General features: G+C 53.3%; 1 protein-coding gene and 1 non-coding gene across 2 annotated transcripts in view; one reads left to right on the top strand and one right to left on the bottom strand.

Moving 5' to 3' along the window:
• Positions 1-404: 404 nt before the first annotated feature.
• Positions 405-18794, top strand: part of LOC101541401 (regulator of G protein signaling 3) — a 75718-nt gene continuing 57328 nt past the window's right edge. Inside the window, 4 exon segments of the mRNA XM_055139753.1 lie at positions 405-503; positions 13174-13224; positions 17034-17092; positions 18408-18502. Coding sequence (XP_054995728.1) covers positions 425-503; positions 13174-13224; positions 17034-17092; positions 18408-18502 — 284 coding nt within the window. The 5' untranslated portion in view covers positions 405-424.
• On the bottom strand, positions 7953-8080 carry LOC129401007 (small nucleolar RNA SNORA26). Its single transcript, XR_008628037.1, has one exon. It is a non-coding gene; the product is annotated as a small nucleolar RNA SNORA26 (small nucleolar RNA).

The raw sequence follows: 18794 nt of genomic DNA, 5'->3' as shown, positions 1-18794 counted from the left end.
GTGGTGGCTCCCGGCGCTTGCTCGCTGGGGTCCCGTGATTACAGGTCTGCGCTTCAAAGCCGGCTAGAGCCGGGGCTAATTGCCGGCCTGGGGGAGGCGGGCGGGCACGCCACGGGGCTTGGCCCTGCGTGCCAGGGGCGGTCCTGGAGCCAGGAGCCCGGTGGGTCGGGGGTGCGGGTGGTGGTGGACTGGCCCCCGGGCCGGCGGGGAAGGGGCGGCGGGTCAGGTGGACAGCGCCCCATTCAAACGCGCGCGGGCCAATCAGGGCCCTGCGCGCCCGCCGCGTTCAAACGCGCAGCCCGGCCTCCCGCCCGGCCCGGCGCGGCCAACCAGACCCGGGCGGGCGCGGGCCGGCGGGAGAACCTGCTGCCCCGGTTACTGGGAGCAACACAGGCGCGTCGGGTTACAGGTGTCCGCGCTGGCCATGGAGCGCACGCTGCACCGCGTCTCCCTGGGCAGCCGGCGCGCCCACCCGGGCCTGTCCTTCTACCTCACCACCTTCGGTAAGTGCCTGCCCACCCCGCCGGCCGGGGGTGGGGTAGGGGGCTGCCCCCAGCCGTTTGTTTCTCCTCTCCGGCCCCTTCTTCCTCCGGTGGTGGTTGCCCAGGATGGGCGCAGTAGCCCGCCTGGCAAACCCCACTAGCTTCGCGGGCACCTACGGGGGGGCAGGGGGTGGGAGTGAGGGGGGCGTGTGCTGGCGCTGTGGATTCCGCCGCCCTTGGCTGCACTCATCAAACCTGGCTCATGTTCCTGCATTTCCCATGAGCGGGCAGCTCAGGGTTAAATCAGTCTGGTTGCGCGTTATTTGGGGGGGCGTGTGTGGAGGGGTTGGGACGACATTGAGTGGAGGCGCTTACTCCTAGTTCTGTGCCCCGGGGGACCATGAGCGGTATGGCACGACAGGGGGTCGCTGGCCTCCCCTGTCCTCTCTCGCCCACTGTCCTGCTGGGCACCCTTAGGAGCTGGGGGTTCTCCTTTAGGCGCTGGGATGGGGTGGGGGTGGCACTTGAACCTGTGTGAGGTTGCTTTTGGCAGTTTCCAGGGTTCCCTGCAGGAGAAGCGTTCTCCGGAGGGTGGCCGGGCTGCCCAGGGGTTGGAGACAGAAAACAGTGAGTGGACAGGCGGTTCCCAGGCCCTCCCCCTGAGCAGGCCTGGGCTCCCCCCAGTGCCAGCTGGGCAGAGCTACCCCTTCAGTCTTGGCCAACCCAAGCCAGCCTGAGAAAGGTCCCCGTCGTGTCCTGGAGCACAGCCCCGTGCAGTTCCTCCTAGCCCTGTCTCCTGGCCGGCTCTGCTGTCCTGTCCGCTGCAGAGACTTCAGAGGCGTCCAGGGAGGCCTCCGGGATGACCAGGGCTAGAGTTGGCCCCAGAGCTCCAGCCGTCTGATGGCTTGTCGAACCCGAATGTTTTGAACATTATTTTTATTTGGGGGGGGCACACCCAGTGATGCTCAGGACTGCCTGCTGCATCCTGGCCCGGGGATCACTCCTGGTGGGGCTCAGGGTGGGGGTGGGGGCCCTCTGGGGTGCTGGGGATGGGCCCTGGTATAAGGCAAGCGTCCTACCCTGCCGTCCTATTGCTCTAGCCTCATACATGATTGTTGATGAGTTTTTTTTGGGGGGGCAGGGGCGGCCACTACTGCACAAAACTGGACTTTGCTCAGATTTCAAAGCCCCCCAAGGAGGTCAGGGCTCCCCTGAGTCCTGACCCAGCTGTCCTCAGGCTTAGTTCTGCATGCCCCTGGCCCCTCATGACCTACTGCATTCTCTGGGGCCAGGGATGGGGCAGGGGGGGAAGCGTCAGCCTGTGGTCTGACAATACGGAGCTCACTGGCGGGGTCAGCGGGTCAGCACCAAGTGCCCTTAACTGGCCACCGTGTGGCCAGCGCTTCCCAGGGCTCATGCTTGCATGCTCTGTGCTGTAGGCTAGGACCCTGCATCGTCTGGTCACGCCGCCCAGCCCTGCTGACCCCAGGGGACGTGGACTCTGTGAATAAGGAATTTTCCTCTGATGGATTGAGTGGTTGGAGTTGGAGCAGCGGGGCCTGGCGACTTTAGCTGTGCCCCGGTGACAAAGTGAATATCTGGAGAGTCGAGGTTTAAGGTGCTCGCTTGAGCCCGTATCACGTATGGTCCCTCCAGCAGTGCCAGGAGGGATCTCCGAGCACTGCTAGGTATGGCCCCCGAACTCTAGCCACCACCCCCCAAACAAAAGTGAATATGTATTTCATTGCTTTTCCTTGGGCTGGAGCGATAGCACAGCAGTAGGGCGTTCGCCTTGCACGTGGCCGACCCGGGTTCGATTCCTCCACCCCTCTCGGAGAGCTCGGCAAGCTACCGAGAGTATCGCACCCACACTGCAGAGCCTGGCAAGCTACCCGTGGTGTATTCGACATGCCAAAAATAGTAACAATAAGTTCACAATGAGAGATGTTACTGGTGCCCGCTCGAGCAAATCGATGAGCAACGGGATGACAGTGACAGTGACAGTGCTTTTCCTTCCTACTGTCATGGAAAGATGTGTTTATGGCTGAAAAGTTTGTTAAAAGAGCAAAGTAGGACCTGAGCTGTCATACAGCGGGGAGGGCGTTTGCCTGACCTGGGTTCAATCTCCAGCATCCCGTATGGTCCCCTGAGCACTGCCGGGAGTAATTCCTGAGTGCAGAGCCAGGAGAAGCTTCTGAGCTCCTGAGCATTGCTGAATGTGACCCAAAAAGCAGAACAATTAAATTAAATTAAATTAAATTAAATTAAAAATAAGTAAAAAGAGCAAAGTCAAAATCGGGTCTAATATTAGTCTTCAAGACCGTCATTTCCATCTGAGATTATACCCTCCCTCACTTTGTGCATGTGTTTGGGGAGGGGAGGTCGGGTGTTGAGACCATGTTGTACGAACAGTTCTGTAACCTTTTTCTTTCCCATCCTGTATGATGTGACTGCCTTCTTGCTCTCAGTCCATACTTTTTTTGCTGATGGTGTTAGTGGCGGTGTTGGTGGTGCTTGTTGTGCCCATGGCTCCCGGGGGGTCACACCCTTGTTCCAGTGCTGGGGGAACTGCATGCTTTGTTGCACTCAGAGGTGCTGGCGATCAAACACTCCCCCACTGTGCCACACTGCTAATCTCCAGGCCAGATCTGGGGAGGAGGGGCGTGGACACCAGGCCTGGCCATGCCCCAGGCCGGGGCAGGTGGGCGTCAGTGACGGCACCCTGAGTGTACAGGGCGGGGCTGGAATCTGGGGGACGGAGCCCGGCTCTGTGGGTGAAGTTCTCTCCGGATGCTGGAAAAGGCTGCTTCTTAGTTTAGGCTGTAATAACTGTTTTCTGACAAGGGCTACTTGCTCCTTGAACGGTCTGGTCATGAAAAGGGTTGTGATCCATGACTACAAGTGGGGTCAGTGAACAGAGGCACCGGGGGAGCCGATCCAAGACAGATTCCTGGCTCTCTTCCCAGCGGGCTAGACCTGGCAGCTGGTGATCTAACTTTCTGTAGCTCCTCTTCCTCTTCTTCTTCTTCTTCTTTTTTTTTTTCATTTTTTTGTTTGTTTGTTTTGGGACACACGTGGTGATGCTCAGGCGTTAGTCCTGGCTCTGCAGTCAGGAATCATATATGAGATGCCAGGGATTGAACCCAGGTTGGCTGCGTGCAAGGCAAGCACCCTACCCATTGTACGACTGCTCCGGCCTCTCTTTCTCTCTCTGCTCCTGTCCTGTCCTGTGGTACTCAAGGACTCTTCCTGGCTCTGTGCTCAGGAGGGACCCCTGGCGGTGTTCAGGGGATCAGACCTGTGCAGCCAGCCCGGGTCATGGCTGATGCAGACACATGCAAGGCAAGTGCCTTCCCTCCTATGCCATCTCTCTGACCCTCACAATCCATCACTGTAGGAAGTCCCTGAGGTATCTTGTTGCCTGGCTGGGTCTGAGACAATAGGTGCTGTCTGTCTGGGGGACTGGCTGACGCCCCGCCCCCCGCCCCATTCTGCAGCCTTCGCTGTCTTCCTTTGGCTTCACAGACCTTGCTAGAGTAGCCAGTTGCCCTGGGCTTCCAACCCTCCCTCAGTGGGCTCGCCCTGGGCAGACCAGACGAAGGTGCTGCCTAGCTAGTAATTTCCTGAGCACAAATGCTTCCAGGGGAGGGTGGCATCTGTCAGCTTCGAGACACCAAGTTGTTTTGAGCTGAGTTCCCTTTAGGGAAGTGGACCATGAGGTCTAGGTAGTGTGTGGCTGCTTGTGTTCTGGGGTCCAACCTCCTGCTGCCTATAAAAGTACATTCAAGTCATATTAATGGGGTTCCCCTGGGCTCTTAAGGGAGGAGGTGGTCTCGCTGCTGGGAAGAGAAATTGCTCACTGGGCCTTGGTCATTCTTTTATTTATTTATTTATTTATTTATTTGCTTTTTGGCAAATGCTCAGGGGTTACTCCTGGCAGTGCTTGGGGGACCATATGGGATGCTGGGAATCGAACCCGGGTCAGCCGTATGCAAGGCAAACGCCCTACCCGCTGTGCTATCGATCCAGCCCCAGTGATTCTTTATTAGTGATAGCACTTGGAGAAACCATGATAGGTGTACTGTGTAGCTGTTAGCATGCTGAAAAAGAGCTTTACTGAGATACAGTTTACATACGTTAATAGAGGTATTCAGCTAAATAGGGTTTTGTGTATTTAGTGTAACCATTATTAGTTTTCCTTAATTTTAGTGTGTGTGGGGGGGTCACCCCTGGCTGTGCTCAGGCTTCTGACTCTGCACTTAGGGCTCACTTCTGGTGTTTAGGGGACTGTGTCAGGTGTCAGGGATCAAACCTGAGTGGGCTGCATGCAAGCCAAGTGCTTTACCCTCTGTACTATTTCTCTAGCCTGGTTACTTTTAATTTTAGGGCATTGTTTTTTATTACCTTCAAAAAGACAATATATCCCTTATTTACACCCTAATTCCCATGCCTAATCCCTTTCCTTCCAGTCCTAAAGAGTCTGTTTTTTTGGAGATGCAAGTTCTGAATATTTCATATAAACAGAATCACATAAGGTGTGCTTCTCTGTGATGGGTTTCTTAGTATCATGTTTTGTTTTGTTTTTGTTTTTGTATTTTTGGGACCTCACCAGCAGTGGCCAGCACTCCTGGCTCTGTGCTTAGGGATCATTCCTGGCAGGCTCAGGGGACCATATGGAGTATTGGGGATTGAACCTGGGTCAACCATGTGCAAAGCAAGTGAACTACTGGCTGCATTATCTCTCTAGACCCTAGCATCTGTGTTCATTGTTCATTCATACTGTAGCTTGTATCAACCCTACAGTTTTTATGGCTGAATAGTATTCCTTTCTTTGGCTGTACCACATTAATGATCTATTCATTAGTTGCTAGACATTTGGATTATTTCTCTTTTCACTATTATGAACAGTGCTTGTTATTAGCATACCTGTACATGTTTTTGTGTGGATAAATGTTTTCCAGTTCTATTGGGTATACACATAGGAGCAAATTTTCTGAATTAGGCAATAACTACAACATGTTTAGTTGTTTGAGGAACTGCCAAGCTCTTTCAGAGTGGGTGTGCATTTCATATGCTGCACAGAAAAGTCAGAGGGTTTTGATTTCTTTAGCAACCTCACCAACTCTTGCCATAGTCGGACATTTTTTTTTGTACTACTTCTTTTTTTACTTTTTTTAAATGTTTGAATTGCTGTGAGATGCAGTTACAAAGCTTTCATGTTTGAAAATCAGTCATACAATGTTCAAACACACATCTCTCCACCAGTGCACATTCTCCATCACCAATGTCCCCAGTATATCCCCTCTCCCCTCCCCCCGCCTCCATGGGAGACAATTTCCCCCATACTCTCTCTCTCTACTTCTGGGCATTATGGTTTGCAATACAGATACTGAGAGTCTATCACGTTTGGTCCTTTATCTACTTTCAGCACACATCTCCCATCCTGAGCAATCCCTCCAACCATCACTGACTTAGTGACCCCTTCTTTATCCCAGCTGCCTTCTCCCCCAGCTCATGAGGCAGGCTGCCAACCATGGAGCAATATTCCTGGCCCTGTCTCTACTGTCCTTGGGTGTCAGTCTCATATTATGTTATTTTATATTCTGCAAATGATATTTTTGATTCATTTCACTTAGCATGGTACTCTCCATGTCCATCTACTTATAAGCAAATTTTATGACTTCATCTTTCCTAACTGCTGCATAGTATTCCATTGTGTAGATGTACCAAAGTTTCTTTAACCAGTCATCTGTTCTTGGGCATTTGAGTTGTTTCCAGATTCTGGCTCTTGTGAACAGTGCTGCAATGAACATATAGGTGCAGATGTCTTTTCTACCGTGCTTTTTTGCATCCTCAGGATATATTCCCAGAAGTGTGCATTTCAAAGTGTGCATATGGAAGCTCAATGTCTAGTTTTTGAAGGAATGTCCATATTGTTTTCCAAAAAGGCTGGAAAAGTCAGCATTCCCACCAACAATGAAAGAGAGTTCCTTTCTCCCCATACCTGCACCAGCACTGGTTGTTCTTGTTCTTTTTGATATGTGCCCGTCTCTGTGCTATGAGATGATATCTCATTGCTGTTTTGATTTGTATCTCCCTGATGACTATCGATGTAGAGCAGGTTTTCATGTGCCTTTTAGCCATTTGTATTTCTTTTTTGAGGAAGCTTCTGTTCATTTCTTCTCCCCATTTTTTGTTGGGGTTGGAGATTTTTTTTCTTGTACAATTCTACTAGTGTCTTGTATATCCTGGATATTAACCCATTATCAGATAGGTATTGGGTAAATATTCTTTTCCATTTCGTGGACTCTCTCTGTATTTTGGCACTGTTTCCTTTGAGGTGCAGAAGCTTCTTAGTTTAATGTAGTCCCATTTGTTCATCTTTGCTTCCACTTGCGTAATAGGTGCTGTTTCATCTTTGAAGGTGCTTTTAGTTTCAATGTCATGGAGGGTTCTGTCTACAGTTTGTTCTATGTACCTTATGGATTCAGGTCTGATATTGAGGTCTTTAATCCACTTTGATCTGACTTTTTTTTTTCTTTTTGGGTCACATCTGGCGATGCACAGGGGTTACTCCTGGCTCATGCACTCAGGAATTACTCCTGGCGGTACTAGGAGGACCATATTGGATGCTGGGGATGGAACCTGGGTCGTCAAGGCAAATGCCCTACCCCCATACCCACTGTGCTATCGCTCCAGCCCTGATCTGACTTTTGTGCTTGGCATTAGACAGAGTTCAGAGTTCATTTTTTTTTTTTGCAGGTAGCTGAGTCAGGCTTTTTTTTTTCTTATCATAGCAATTCTGGGGGTGTGAGGTGATATCTGATTATGGTTTTGATTTGTATTTCCCAGATAATCAATGATATTTAATATAATTTTATTGACTTTTATGTACCTCTTCTCTGGGTTTGTTTGTTTGTTTGTTTGTTTGTTTGTTTGTTTGTTTGTTTTGAGCCACATCTGTCTCTGCTCAGGGCTTACTCCGGGCTCTGCACTTAGGGATCACTCCTGGCGGGCTCGGGGACCTTATGGAGCGCTGAGAATTGAACCCCAGATGGCCAAGTGCAAAGCAAGTGCCCTACTTGCTGTACTATCTCTCTGTCCCCAAATATATCATTTTTTTGGTTTGTTTCAGTTTGGGGTTCAAACCTGGCAGTACTCAGGACTTACTCCTGATTCTGCACTCACTCTGGTGGGCTTGGGTGCTGGGGATAGAACCTGGGTCAGCTAAGTGTAAGGCAGATGCCATGGCCTTCTCACTGTACTGTCACTCTGACCCTGTGTCTCTTCTTTGGACACAATTTAGTTCAGATATTTTCTCCATTTTAAAACACAGCCATTCATCATTTTATTAAGGAGTTGTAAGCCTCCTTTGTATATTCTGCTCTTTACTTGTCAGATATATGATAATATATGAAAATATGTTCTGTTTCTATAATGGGGGGCTTTGATCTGTTTCCTCCCCCGTCTTGCTGCAACCCCAGACAGGATCCGAAGAGAAATTTTATAACCTTTGGATTATAAATCTTTGTCTCTGGGTTTTATAGAGATTTACTTTCCTGCTCTTTGAAGTTCAAATATTTTAAATTTTGATGAAATCTAATCTTATCTTTTGTTGCTAGTTCTTTTGGTTTTGACATGGACAATTTAAAAAAATTTTTTTTGGCCTCCCAAATGGGGTCAGGGGGGTTTGGGAGCCCCTTTTGGCAATTCTCAGCTGGACCCATGCAGTTCAGTGCATGGACTGAGGATGAGGGGCCGCTCGGGTCTGTGGGAGAGGGGATTCCCGGGGCCACCCCGCCGTGCTCAGGATCACACATGGGGAGGCTCAATGTCCTTCAGGACTACAGCTGGGCATGTTTGGGGCACCATGTGGTACTGGGGATGGAACCAAGTTTTTCTGTATGCAAAGCCTGCGCCTTAACCCCTTTGCCATCTCTCTGACCCCAGCCAAATCCAAGATGATAGAGATTGACCCCAATGTTTTCCTTTTCTCTCTCCCTCCCCACCCCTCACCTTCTAAAATTATGGTGGGGGGCTGCCTAGGGCTTGCTTCTGGCTCTGTGCTCAGAGATCACTCCTGGCAAGGCTTGGGGAAGCCATGCGCGGTGCCAGGGATGGAGCCTTGATTGACAGCGAGTGCAAGGTCAGGGCTCTCCCCGCTGTGCCGTGGCTGTGGCTGACGGGCACACTTCGGCCTCTGATACCTGCGGCGTTCATTTCCGTAAGACGTGTGGTGAGAGGCCAGCTTCATCCTTGGGCATGTGGCACTCCAGCTGCCCCCTCATCATTCGTGGAAATGCCTGGGAGTGGCCAGTGGGTGGTGCTGGTGCCCTTGTGGACCATGGGATTGACCATTCCACGGGCTGCACCTCTGGGCTCTCCGTGCTCTTCCCTGGAGTCCAGTTTCTCCTCCCGCCAGTGGCTGCTGACGCCACTGGGGGCCGGGAAGTGTGACTGACTCCCTCGGTTTTGTCCCTCGTTTGAAAGATTGTTTTGGCTACTCTGTGTTCCCTGGGTTTCCGTATGTTGTTAATTTTAATTTTATTTAGTTATTTAGTTATTGGTGTGGGGCCGCATCAGGTCGTGCTCAGGACTTACTCCTGGCTCTGTGCTTAGGGGGCCACTCCCAGTGGGAGTCGGGGGACCCTACGTGAGGTTCAAATAGGGTGGTGGCCATGCCATGCCACCACCTTACATGCTAGAGATCTGTCTGGCCCCTCCCTGTGCTTTTCAAGCCTAATGCTGTACAGTGTGGATAAAGCCCACATTCACGCCCGCCCTTGTTCGATAGAGCATCTTCACTGATGAGCAGCTTGAAGGAAGATGATGGGCTAATTTGTGAGAGGCAGCCAGCCCGGGCGTTTGCTCGGGGTGTGGATGTGGTCACTGAGTGATTCAGGGTGCTTTTACCCCCCGAGTTTCTGGGAGGGGAGGTGTCGGGCGGGCTGGACAGGGTCTGAGGGCAGCAGGTAGCTGTGGACTCCTTGTGATACCAGCCCGGTGGCTTTAGGATCACTGTCCTCAGATGACCCCGGGCGGTGCGGCCTCGGGGAGCGGCTGGGGCTGCTCCGGAGAAGTAAGTGCCCGGAGTCTGGTTTGCAGAAGGAAGTCAGGAGGCCTCGCTTCTGGAGGCAGCAGGCTCAGGAATGTCTTTATTTGGCTGGGCCTCTGCTCTGTTTTTCTGTTTGTTGTGGCAGTCCGGGTGCAGCCGGGGCTCACTCTCGCCTCCTTTCTGTCTCTCATTAGAAGCCGAGGAGATGGGGAAAACAAAAGATCTGTTTTCTGCAGACAGTATGAGACTGGGCAGCAGATGCCAGCCAGCTGCTGGGTGTGTGGACCCGAGGAGCCAGGCCCTGGGTGTGTGTGGGGGGTGGGGGGCTGCAGCTGCCCCGCGGTGGCTGGGACGCCTGCTGGGCGGCTGCTCTCGGGAGCTGGTCGCTGGGTCTCTGAGCACCCCCGTTCCTCAGTCGGCTCATCTGTTCTTCCATCTGTCTGCTTGGGAGCTTTGAGAAATTCCTCAGCTTTCTGAGTCTGCTGAGACCCCTTGAGTGTCTTACCCAACTTTGCTGTTGGCGTTCCTTTTCCCATAACCTTAAATTTATTTATTTATTTATTTATTTATTTTGCTTTTTGGGTCACACCTGGCGATGCACAGGCGTTACTCCTGGCTCTGCACTCAGGAATTACCCCTGGCCGTGCTCAGGGGACCATATGGGATGCTGGGAATCGAACCCGGGTGGGCCGTGTGCAAGGCAAATGCCCTACCCACTGTGCTATTGCTCCAGCCCCTTTGTTGTATGTTTTATCAGGAGACATGCTCTACATCCTTCCAGTCCTTCGCCAGCTCAGAGTCTTTTGTTTGGGGTGGGTTTGTGGGGGGGAGAGGGGCGGGGAAGAGCATACACAGTGGTGCTCGGGGCTAACTCCTGTCTCTGCTCTCAGGGGTCACTTGTGGCAGTGCTCAGGAGACTCTAGGGGGTAGAACCTGTGCTGGCCCCATGCAAGGCAAATGTCCTACCTGTTGTACTATCTCTGCGCCCTGCCCCACACCACTTCTGGCCCCTCTTTTTTTAAATTTTGGAGTGGGGGGCACACCCGGCTATGCTCAAGGATTACTCCTGGCTCTGTGCTCAGGAATCACTTTGGGTGATTTTGGGGGGATCATATGGGGAGCTGGAGATTGAACCCGGGTCAGCTGCGTGCACCCCACCCTCTGTACTCTCACTCCAGCTCCTGGTCCCTCATTCTTCACCACTTTCCAGTCCTGGTGCTTGAATGGCCTTCATGTCCTCCCCCTCCTCCTTTCCTCCTCTCTCCCTTTCTTCCCAGCCCACCTCCTGCTCTCCCCTCCTCTCTCCTCTTTCCGTCCTAGTTTCCTTAGATTTGATTTGCCGTGCGGCGGGACATGATGTAGACCCCGGCTGCATTGATGTTGTCGAAGCATCCATTCTGATGGATGAATGAAATGCCTCTCGACTTCCTTCCCTCATCTCCTGCTCTCCCCTGGGGGGGTGAGGAGCACCGGTTTGAACCCTTCCCTTCCGGAACACGCACATACCGACACAGACTCCCAGACACAGACAAAGAGATGCCCTGTGTGTTGTTCAACTAGTTGGCTTTCTCCAAGGAAACACGGCTCTCTGCCATGCTCCCAGGCAGGGGCACACAGAGCCCCCCTTCCCACCTTGCGACAGTCCATGGGGGTGCCCCCCGCAGTGCTAGTTCATTCCCGGTTTTCCACTGAGGGCAGTTTCTGCCATTTCCAGCCTCCCCTTGGTTTCAGCAAAACTGCATGCAGGTGGTGAGTTTCTGTCCGAGATACTTACCTGGACGTAGAATTTGCAGGTGAACGAATAGGCCTTTTGGTGTGCATGGGGGTAACACTCCGTGGTGCTCAGCTTTCAGCCCTGGCAGGGCTCCTGGGACAGTTATGTGGTACCGGGACTTAAACCTGCCCGGGCTGCATGCAAGGCTGGTGCTTTACCTGCCATACAATCTCTCCAGAATGTGCCCATTTTCATCTCAATGGTATTGACAGAAATTCCCTCCAGCAGACTGGGAGCCCCTGCTCTGGATCTCGACGAGCAGTGGCTGCTGTCTGGCCTGGATCTGCCAGATTTGTGGGAAATGCTCTTTTATTGGCATTTTCATTTGCATGCCCCAGATCTCTGGGAGGTTAAGCACTTTTTTATGTTGATTTGCCATTTTGTCTTCTCTGGCTTTCTAGTTCCATGTCCTTTGGTTAATTATCTACTGTGTCGTCTCTTAATTTGGTTTGTGATGCATTTCGTTGCGACAGACGTTTGCCAAATATTCTGGAGTCACATTTATCTGCCATTCCCTTGTGACCTCCGCACTGTGTCTGGCTGGAGAGGGCTCTCTCCAGCTTCGAAATGTGCTCGGGAACAGGGCCCTACCACCCAGAAATCAAGGCTGCTCTCCAGGAATCATTCCCAATCACAGATTTAGATTTAGTAGACCTGGAGTTGGGGTTGGGGGGGGCACCCGAGACTCAGAGTTTCTAACTCCCAAACGCTTCTGATGCTGCTAGTTTTTGGAGCCCACTTTGAGCAGAAAGCCAATCATCCAAGGTCATAGGAAAACTCCTTTTTTCTTTGGAGTGTCAGGATTCTATGAAGAAGGTAGCATTGATGTTGAAGGATCCCTCTGCCCCAGCTGACCGACCTCCCTCCCTCTCTCTCTCCCTCCCTCTCTCTCTCTCTCTCTCTCTCTCTCTCTCTCTCTCTCTCTCTCTCTCTCTCTCTCTCTCTCTCTCTCTCTCTCTCTCTCTCTCTCTCTCTCTCTCTCTCTCTCTCTCTCTGTTTTCCCCTAACTCATTGATCCTGCATCCTTGTATGGTGACTGCCTCCCCAGAGCTAGCTGGGACCTCCCAAACTGGAGGGTTTGGGCTGACCCTCCCCCCACTCCCCATACTCCTGACCAAGCAGTGTGGACCCTTCATTCTCCAAATTACAAAGTTGTTCACAATACAGTTGTTTCAGGTATGCAGTATTCCAACTCCAGTCCCTCCACCAATGTCCCTAGTTTCCCACCCCCATGCCCCACCAAGTCCTCTATGTCTGCTGCCTTAGGAGGCACAAAATGATTTACTTTTTATTGCTTGTCACAGCACAGGTCTCATAATGGTGTTGCTAATCTCATGGCCTGAGGATTTACTGGGCCTTAGGAGCTTGTTGGACCTTCTGTATTATTGTTCTTACTTACTGAGAAAAATGTGCTTCTACCCAATTTTTTCATCTGATTTTCTGTGCTTCCGCTGGGCTATCAGTTCTGTGGCATTTGGAGGTTCTGTGTGGCTGCATATGTGGCCGCATGCTTCAGGAGCTTTGGAGCTGGGGCAATCAACTGCAGGAGTCGTTCTGGCTTCTCTGTGAGGTCAATTGTGAAGAGGGCCTGTTTCTCTGGCCACTGCAGGAGCCATATTTCATTGGTTGTGTACTGGGCCTTCAGCAGGGCAGGCACTCCGCCTGTCCCCATGCCGCTAAGCTTCCAGAGACCTGGTTCGGTGGTGGCCGAGGTTTCCTCTGAACTCAGACTTCTGAACCCCCTTCACCTCAGAGACTGCACAGAACTTTGAGTTGCTTCGCATGGATAAGAAGCATTTCCGTCACTGGCCTCCGCTCTCCTCCGAACCCAGAGATGAGGTTCCCTGTGGTTGTCTCCTTAGGTCAGCTGAAACTGTCCATCGAGGCCCAGGACCGGGTGCTACTGCTTCACAGTGAGTATGGGCTGAATTCCGGGTATGCCAGCAAAAGGCTGGAGCGAGGGACAGTGTTAGCATGCAACAGGGCTGCTGTTCTCATCTTTGAATAGTGCCCTGCATAATATCCATGGGGAAAAGGGGAGGGTTTACTTAGATTTCTTTCTAGAGGCCCCAGGTCTGCTCCGATGCAGATGGAGTGTGTGCAGTAGGCTTTCCTGCAGCTTGGAACTGCTCCTGCCTTGGGAACTTCTGCACCACTGTTGGTCCCCAGGGAGTAGGGCCATGGAAGAGATTCCCTATTTTCCCACTCTTTTTCTTCCTCCTTTCTTCTTTATGATCTTTTAATCATTCATCATCCACAGATCACCCATGAATTTATCCATTTATCCCTCCATCCATCCATTCATTGTTTACCCATCCACCCACCTATCCATCTATCTAGAAAATCATCCATCCATCTATATACCCATCCACCTACCAATCCAACCATTCATCCATCCAATGACCTATCCAACCATCCACCTATCTATCATCATCCATCCAACGACCTATCTAACTATCCACCATTTATCATCTACTACGCTCCACTCACCCAAATGCCCACCCATCCATCCATCTACCCACCCATAAGTCCATTCACCCAGACACTCATCCATCTACCCATCCATCCACCCATCCATCCATCCATTCATATATCATTCACCAATCTACCCACCCATACATCTATCCATCATCCATCCAACTGCCCACCCGCCTACCAAATTATACATTCATGACCAACCCACCCATACCCATCCATAAATCCATCCATCCATCCATATCCATCTCTGGCAGAATATTGTGGTGGTGTTCAGACACTTTAGAAAGATTCTAGGGCTAAATTCTGGCTCTAGTCACATACTTGCTGAGCAAACTTAAGCAGCTCAGTTTTCTCCTAGGTGAAATGACAGTACCTACTTTATGGATTATTGTAAGAATTACATGCATTAATGCTAGCACACTATCCAGGTCAGTGCCCAGCATGTGGCAACCCTCAAGCAAGTGTCGGTCAAGTAAGATAGATAGCCATAAATGCCTCCACAGTGATGGGGTGTTGGTTCCGGACTAGGGCTTGGGGCATTAGGAGAAGCACCTAGCTCTGTCTAGGTGGCACCAATAGCAGGGAAGAGTATCAAGCATTCACATGTACCGGAAGGAGGAGCAGACATGAGCTTGGCTGAAGGGAGCAGGCAAGGCGTGATATTCCTTACAGAGGGAGCCATGAGTGCAGAGACCCAAGTGTCAGAAAGCAAGATGTGCTTGAAGGTCCATCTCCCTCGACTGGGCACAGCAAAGGAGGGGGCCCGGCATTGATTGGGGGCCTGGTGAGGAGGTCCTGTGTGCCACTGGGGAGTTAGTGCTGCATTGGTCCATCTGGCCATCTGGCCTCCTCCCATCGAGTCACGAAGCTTCTGCTATGGTCCCAGCGCACTGCTGCCCCTCCGTGCCCTCGCCTTCCCGTCCTCTGCACGCTTCCTTGGATGCCTCCTCCTTGCTCATGTCTCTGGGCCTTTGCGCCACAGCCCCTTAGATCTAAGAAAAGCTTGAGTCCCCTCCCCCCTTTATTTATTGAGACATCACTCGCGCCTAACAACATAGCCTATATGTACATGGGTATAGCCTACAGTTACTTCTGAGTTCCTTTTGGAAAATAATTCCTCCTTGCTCTGCTTTTGCAAGAATCCTGCCTGCCATACTCACCATCGAGACTCAGGACTTTAAGGCTCATTTCGCCTCACTCCCCGTTTCCCCCTCTAAAAAACCACCCCTGTGCCACCTGGCTGTTGGCTTCCTCTTCTGTGTCCTCATCATAGTCCCAAACACCCTGTGCCACCTGGCTGTTGGCTTCCTCTTCTGTGTCCTCATCATAGTCCCAAACACCCTGTGTCACTCTGGCCTGCTCAGGACATTTCTTCCCTAGCAGTACAGGGTGGGGGTGCAGGGAGAGGGGCTGTGTCACCAGGGGGTGGGGGAGGGGATGGAGAATCCCAGGGGCTCATCAGACTCCTACCTGTCCCCCAGGACCACACCCCTCCCGGGGAATGGTGCATGCGGGCACTAGGAGAGCGGGCAGAGTAGACCAGCTGTCCCCTGGCACCGCCCCAGGGCTGTCCTGGCCTGGGGGGTGCCAAGGTGAGGTTCCCAAGCAGCGCGGGCTGAAGGGTGTTCTCTGTCGCCAGAGCCAGCCTCCAGCTGTGCAAACAGTTTTTGCAAAGTTCTTCTTGGCCTCCACTCCTGCATTTGTTTTGCCAGTTTGCTTTGGCCTCACCCCAGGCTCAGGCCCTGCATCCTTTCCCGGTTGGCTCCACTCCCCCACCTCCCCCCCCCATGCCGTAGACCCCGAGAGGAGCAAGGAGTAGAGAGCTGTCCCAGAGACACCCCAGGGCACCCTCAGAACCCGACAGAAAGGAAGACAGCAAAGAGATGGGGCCTTCCTGCTCCCACCTCTCCTGTGCCTCAATTACTCCTTCCCTTAGCCAAGCTTGCTCATTCTGCAGACCCTCTGCTGAGTACTTGTCTTTCTTTTCCCTTCCTTTCCCCTTCCCTTTTTCCTCCCTCCCTCCCTCCCTCCCTCCCTCCCTCCCTCCCTCCCTCCCTCCCTCCCTCCCTCCCTCTTTTCCTTTCTTCCTTCTCTCTCTCCCTCCCTCCCTCCCTCCCTCCCTCCTTTCCTTCCTCTTTTCCTTCCTTCCTTCCTTCCTTCCTTCCTTCCTTCCTTCCTTCCTTCCTTCCTTCCTTCCTTCCTTCCTTCCTTCCTTCCTTCCTTCCTTCCTTCCTTCCTTCCCTGTCTCTTCAACCATTTTCTTTTTTTTTTTTTTGCTTTTTGGGTCACACTCAGCAATGCACAAGGGTTATTCCTGGCTCATGCACTCAAAAATTACTCCTAGCAGTGCTTGGGGGACCATAGGGGATGCTGGGAATCGAACCCAGGTCAGCCACGTGCAAGGCAAACTCCCTACCTGCTGTGCTATCACTCCCGTCCCTCACATTTTCTTACTGAGTTACCATAACTACCGTGTGACATGTGGATGTTCTTATCACTTATAACCCACCCAGAGACGTTAGATGGAGTCTCAGGGAGGGGACGTCACTTGCCGCAGCTTCTCTGGCTAGTGAGCAGTAGGGTTGGGTTCCTGCTCCTTCTTGCTGGGTCTGCCTTGGAGCTCCATGTTTTTGCCTTCTGGGGCCTGTCTGCCAACACAGGACAGCAGGGGGCGCTCTCAGCCCGGCGCCCCATCCCAAGAGGCTGGGTGCAGGGAGTTGGCAGCGTGGCAGCCTCTCCAGCCCTGTCCCTGCTGTGCATCTGGGACTTTGGGGGGGAGTTTACTGTCTCCTTCCATCTTCGCTCCACCCCATACTCCTTCCCGCCACTGAGGGGGCCGGGAGATAGTCCAGAGGCTAGGGTGTGTGTCTAGCATGGGCCCCACCCAGGTTTGATCCCTGGTACCACCGGGTCCTCAGAGCATCTCTGGGTGCAACCCTGAAGGGTCTGAGCACAGTTGGTGCCCAGGGATCCCTGGCACCGCGGGGCCTGAGCTGTACCGCTTCCTCAGACCCTCACGACCCCCTGAGACTCACCGCAGGGGCTTCCAGTGCTCCTGAGCACATGTGGGAGCCCCCCTCCCCCGGTTAAGTGAGAGTCCAGATGCCCTGGCATTCCGCCGGGAGGGTGCTGCCTGTGTGTCAGAGACAGTGAGACCAGCGAGGGAGACCCGCCCAACATCAGTATGGGGCCAAGCCTGCAGGGGGACCCCGCCCACCCACTCTGCCATCCCATCTCGCCCTAGTCATGGAAGGCAAAGGCCTGACGAGCAAAGCACCTGGCGTCTGCGACTCCTACGTGAAGGTACGTGATGGTCGGCAGGTGGGTGGAGGTTGTGGGCTCGGTCACTGGACTGAGTCCCAAGGTGCCAGCACCTCCTGGGAGGTGGCAGTCCCCAGGCCCTTATATCATCACTGGGCATGCGTTGAGGCCCAGTGATAGTGAGCCCCTGGGCTAGTGTCCCATGGTTGCGAGGGCTTTCTATAAGAATTAAAATCTGCCTTGGGTGTGTGGGGGGGATGGCTGGAGCTGGGGGTGACTCCCAAACAGTGCTCAGGGGGATCAGGGCCCAGTCCTGGTGAAAGTCAGCCAACCAGAGTGGACGGCTCAAGGGATGGGGAGGGTGAGCTGCTGCGTGGGCCCTGCAGGGCTGGGAACCGTCAGCCACTCAGGGACCCTCAGAGCCTCCCCCGGCGGTCCTTGGGGCCACGTGGGGTTGAACCGGGATCAGTTAATCTCTGACCTCGATCCCCTGTCCCAAGAGCTGATATGTGGCTTCCTCCATAAGCACCCGTGAGAGTGTAGAGGGTGGAAATTCACAGATGATTCCGAACCTTCTCCTGGACAGCCACAGACTGGGGCTGGAGAGACAGTATGGGGGGTAAGGCGCGTGCCTTGCATGCAGCCAGCCCCGGTTCAATCCCTAGCACTGCATCCGGTCCCTCGGGCACTATCAGGGTTGGTCAGGGGTCACTCCTGAGCACTGCTGGGGTGTGATAAACCCTTCCCCCTGCCCCCCATGTCACCCCCACGAAGAAAGCAACATCTTCACTCCTCTCCTCATGCATAACTGGAAGCAGGATGGCCGGGTTTTGGGGGGGTTAGAGTAAAGGGAGTGTCCAGAGGAAGCTCCTTCCAGGGAAAGGTCCTGTCCCGTGGCATCTACTGCAGGCCGGCATCCCCCAGAGTGACCACTGCACACTTTCGAAGCCCTTGACAGATCAGAGTGGGGACTGGGAGTCAGATGCAAGCAAGGAGCGGCCTGGCGGGGGGCCAGCCTGGCCTTGGGAGCTGGGCAGAGAAAGCTCGTGAGTCTGGGGAGACCCAGCCCAGAGCCACGGCTGGGAGCTCAGGAGAGAGGAACCTGTCGGCCTGAGATGGTCAGGCCTGCCCCGTCTCTGACTGGGCCTGTGACAGCCCTCCCGGCCCCACCCGTGCCGAGGCCCCAGGCTGGCGTCCACTCCCTGCCCCTGGCCGGCATGGCTGGCTTTTGTGCCCACAGCTGCCGGAGGCCGCCACGGCAGATGCTGACCTAAAGGATTTCCCTGGGAAGCCTGAGACTCGGGAAGCGTCTGGGGCCGACCGACACCTGCTCTGATTTCTCTGATTTCCCTGCCAGATTTCTCTGATCCCCGAGGACCCCCAGCTCCGCTGCCAGAAGACGCAGACGGTGACCGACTGCAGGAACCCAGCCTTCCATGAGCACTTCTTCTTGTAAGGGCAGCCGGGCGCTCCCCACGCGGGCAGGGGTTTTTGCTGCGGTGGTTCTCAGTGCCGGCCCTCAGCTGAGCTGGGCTGGCTTCCATGGAGGCGTTTGTTTCCTCACTCCCTGGTGACCTGGCATCCGTGGTCCCCAGCCTGGCAGGGAGGTCCCCTCGAGAAGGGCCCCCTCCATCAGCCTCTCACACGATTCAGTGCCCAGTGATATACCCTCTGTGCTTTGGGCCAAGTGTTCTCCTTTTGAAGAAGGAATTTACGAAGCCCAAGGATGTTTTTGCCTCCCCTT

This window comes from Sorex araneus, chromosome 1 (genome assembly GCF_027595985.1).
Source record: "Sorex araneus isolate mSorAra2 chromosome 1, mSorAra2.pri, whole genome shotgun sequence".
Taxonomy (NCBI): Eukaryota; Metazoa; Chordata; class Mammalia; order Eulipotyphla; family Soricidae; genus Sorex; species Sorex araneus.
The sequence above is the reverse complement of the archived record's forward strand: the minus strand, read 5'-3'. Positions and strand labels throughout refer to the sequence as shown.